We start from the raw sequence: 4,133 nt of genomic DNA on the forward strand, positions 1-4,133 counted from the left end.
GGCATAGAGTTTCTTCAGGTGGAAAGAGGTTTTTACCTTATCAAGTTTAGCCTCAAAGCCCTTACTGCTTTTAACCACGGCGTTCCCTGAATAGTCCTTGAGGATGAGCTGGAGACCTTGACTGGGGTACTGGACGTACCAGTAGAGATAAGGAGAGCTACGATATGAATAGTTGCACCTCAGCTCCAAAGAGCCTCCTTCAGAGACAACGACGTGGGCGTCCAGCTGGGTCACTGACTGCGCTCCCGATCCTCCTGCAACATCAATGAAGACTCAATAAGTTCATCTCAAACAAAAAGCCTCTATTCAGAAACTAGGACAGAGCTCCACTGGTGGCCCAGCGAGTGGACGTGGGCAGGCACTCACTCAGGAACAGGAGCACCTCAAGCGTCACGGTCAGCACCACGGGCATCATGGAGAAGTCAGCTCCCCTCTGCGACATTCCTCACAAACACAATAGTCTGAGGTCTGTGGTCTTGAACCAGCCTCTGTGAGGCTGAGGAGGGTCCGGAGGGCTGCGATGTTTCCTCCCTCGACCTTTGTGCGCACCAAGAGGAGATTGTTCTCTTGTGAAACTGCGGGCCTCTGGTGTCTGAGGCGCCTTTCCAGTCACTGTATAAAAGGCTGTCAGAGCACCTCCTTCAGCTCTGAGGAAGGAAGGTTTTGCTGAGCTTCTCCAAGTCCTTTACAACAGAGCCATTTCCTACGAGACAACACCGCCCCCCAGAGGCCAAGCCGACAGTCAGGAGAAGCTCACCAAGGCCCTGACTCCTGGCCTCCTCCTGCCCTTCTGGGTAAAGTCAAAGCATCGTGATTCTGAACGTCAGATTTATTTATTGTAGGTGCCGAAGTGTTTAAAATTGTGAGATTTTAAAAGAACACAAAATTATCCCAAAAATGGATAAAAATATATTTTAGAATGAGTAGAACAGACCACAAATTCAAAAATACCATAAGCATCATGAAATCAGGAAAATTGCATAACATTTTATTCTTCCTCACCTGACTTATTTCCATAAAGTGTTCGTTTTTATAAATTTTGTCGATACTTTTTAAATGTCTCTTCATATAAGAATAAAATTTTAATACTATCTATATTAAAAAAAGATGCCAAGTCTTTATTCCCAGCTACTCAAACTTCTTTTTTTAATTTTTAATTAAAAATACATTATGATAGGGCCCTCCCTGGTGGTGCAGCGGGTTAAAGCACAGCACTAAGAAGCTAAAGCCACTGCAGCATAAGTTCGATCCCTGCCTGCCCCGGAGGAGATCCACATGGCGAGGCAGACCTCTCCTGACCCAACCACTGCTCCCCTCAGCAGTGTACTTCATCGATCTGCCTGTTCTGCTCCCCACTCTGTCTCTGGTGAATCCTCTCACCACCCCTGCACCTCTGGCCTCTGTACCCCAGTTCTGTATGCATAAATAAATCTTAAAAAAAATACATTATGATAATGTCAGTTAAAATGTAGGATGATACTCAAATTTTGGAAAACACCTGTCCCTGTGCTCTAAGATTTCTTTACATTTCAGACTTTCCTAAGCTGGGAATTAAGAATCCTAGATATTAAGAATTGGGGACATCGTTAACCACTTATTAATGCTATATTAGTTTCCTATTGGTGTGTAACAAGTAACCACTTAATTAGTAACTTAGAACAGCATTCTTCCATGATTTATAGTTTCTGCAGATCAGAAAAAGGACACAGAAAAGTTGGTTCTCAGAAGAAGCAGTCAGGGAGTTAGTTTAGCTAAGGCTACCATCTTGTCTGAGGAGTGAGGCTCTCTTCAAGGCTCTGTAATTGTTGACATAATTCAGTCCCTGTAACTCTAGAAATAGCAGCATTTTGCTTCTAGAACAGCAGAAGAACCTCACTAACTTCAGGAAAAGTTTAAGCCCACTGTGAAAGAATCTACCTGGTTATGTTAGGCACATAAAAGATATTCTTCCTTCTGACTGACTTTAAGTTGAACTATCAGGGATGTTAATTATATTTGCAAAACCCTCAATCACTTTCCAGGTCCTTCCCACACTTGGGGGAACTCTAACATCCACAGCCATGACTGTCCTATTGTATTGGTGCGTGTGACTTTATCTTTACCCCCCAAAAAAGAAATCATTTAGTGGCTAATCCACAAGCAGTCAATAAGCAAAGTCATCATCCAGCAAAGGTGTGGAATCCGAGTTACAGGAGTGGGGTGCACAGGTTGGGCAGCAATGAGCATGAAACTACCAAAGCTTTATGGGTAGCTGAGGAGGTGGATGTAGTTTTCTGTGTTGGAAAGCTGAAGACAATAGACTTTGATGTATCATTAGCAAAGGGACAGCAACATGAAGCAATTTCAGATATTAACACCGGCGTCAAAAGAAATTTTTGTTTGACAACCATCCCTGATATTTCAGTCTATGGATTCTTACTGGCAAAGATGAACATACATACTGAAGTGACAGTGAGCCATGGAAATAAATCCCACTTATTGATAAATATATAACAGGAATATAAATAACAGGAAATTCTTCAATATATGGCAACAAAACACAATTCTTAAAATCTGTGCATAAAAAAAGAATACCTTTGAGAAATTAGGTGTGTTTGATGGAATGTAAATGAAAATATCACATATCAAAATTTCTGGGAAAGCAAGCAGACCAGAGAAGAAACTTTTAAACACTAAATGAAATATTAGAAAAGATGGTGGCCCAAATGAATAATAGAAAGTCTTGCCTCAAAACCTAGGAAATAAAGAGGAAAACTAAACCAAACAAATATAAAGAAGATAATAATAAAAATAAAGATAGAAGTCAATGAAGTTGAAAATAAAAATAGAGAAAAATCAATGAAGTAAAGACTGGTTCCTTAAAATATCAATAAAACTAAATTAGCAGAATAGACACAGTGGGGGAAAAAAAAGGAGTAACAGGAAAGCAGGCTAACAGAAATGGAGCATCCTCTTTGGTTTATGCATATGAGTCTGCCAGCTGGGACTGTGGGATCAAACTCGGAACACTCTGTCAAGTAAAAAACCTCTCCCACAAAACTCCACATAGTGTGTGATCCTATTTATATGAAATGTTCAGAAAGGGCAATCCACAGAGAAGGAAAGCAGGCTGCTGGCTGCAGGGCTGAGGGAGGGGGGTTGAGTGCTTAACGGGTGCGTGGCTTGCTTCTGGGGGGTCACAGGTTTGAAACTGAGGGGCGTTGCACCCAGTGTCAAGGTACTGCATGCCACTCAGTTGTTCACTTTCCAAGGGTGGGCTACACGTCAAGTGATTTAACCTCAGAAAAGTTATTTTTTTAACGTTGATAAAAATTTGAAGAGCAAAGAACTCACAATTTAACCCATTCTATCAGATTTTGTTTATTGAATTGTTTCTCTCTGTGCCGCCTATTTAGAAAACCCCTTAATGCAAAAATTTCCTGGGCTTCGCGTTAGGACGTGGGGCCGGAACCCAGCGCAGGGTTCAGGTGCAGGCGGCAGGTGCCTCCCAGGCACTGTGCTCACAGCACAGAGGTAGGTGGCAGAGTCCCCGGGCTGAGCAGCTGCAATGTACAGAGCACTGTGGGTTGACGATGTATCCAGCAAGGCTCTAATTCTTCCACTTGCTCGTTCTCTCTCATTTGACTGAATCACCAGCAGAGAGGTGAGTCCTCTCCCAGGCTCCTGCCTAAACCATTGCAGAAAGTAAATGCCGCTGTCAGTGAAGCTGCAGTTGAGACCCGGGCTGTCTTCTTCCTGGACACGCAGAAGTGCGGGGCTCTGACTCACCTCCTGCTTACTGCTCCCCACTGTCAAATGAGACCACAGAAAGGGGCTGGTTAGTACCTCCTTATTCAATGTCTTTAGAAGTTCTGTGAAAACCATACAGAAAAGGCTCCCTGTTTTGCTTTTTCCCTGGGGAGGATGTCTCAGGATCTGATTCTTCTTTGCCCTAATCCACATCCCTTCAACTTACTGTTTAGTTGCAGCCAAAAGATGAGCAGACTTAGGGCTCTGTCCATTCTCTGTTACTCAGACCCACCGAGAACTGAACTCTTGAGTCTGTGAGATGACAAGGGCTGGCAAGATAAAGCACCTGTCTTGCTCCCTCACATGCTCAAACATTTCTTCAGGAGACAGAGTGGATCTGGCCA

General features: G+C 43.3%; 1 protein-coding gene across 1 annotated transcript in view; it reads right to left on the reverse strand.

The window, feature by feature from the left end:
• The window catches only part of LOC101629122, a 41,827-nt gene that overhangs the window by 36,300 nt on the left and 1,394 nt on the right, over positions 1 to 4,133 (reverse strand). The window contains exon 3 of the mRNA XM_012733996.1: positions 66 to 254. Coding sequence (XP_012589450.1) covers positions 66 to 254 — 189 coding nt within the window. The remainder of the gene's footprint in view (positions 1 to 65; positions 255 to 4,133) is intronic.

The sequence above is a fragment of the Condylura cristata genome, unplaced genomic scaffold (genome assembly GCF_000260355.1).
Source record: "Condylura cristata isolate star-nosed mole 26May11 unplaced genomic scaffold, ConCri1.0 scaffold00045, whole genome shotgun sequence".
NCBI lineage: Eukaryota > Metazoa > Chordata > Mammalia > Eulipotyphla > Talpidae > Condylura > Condylura cristata.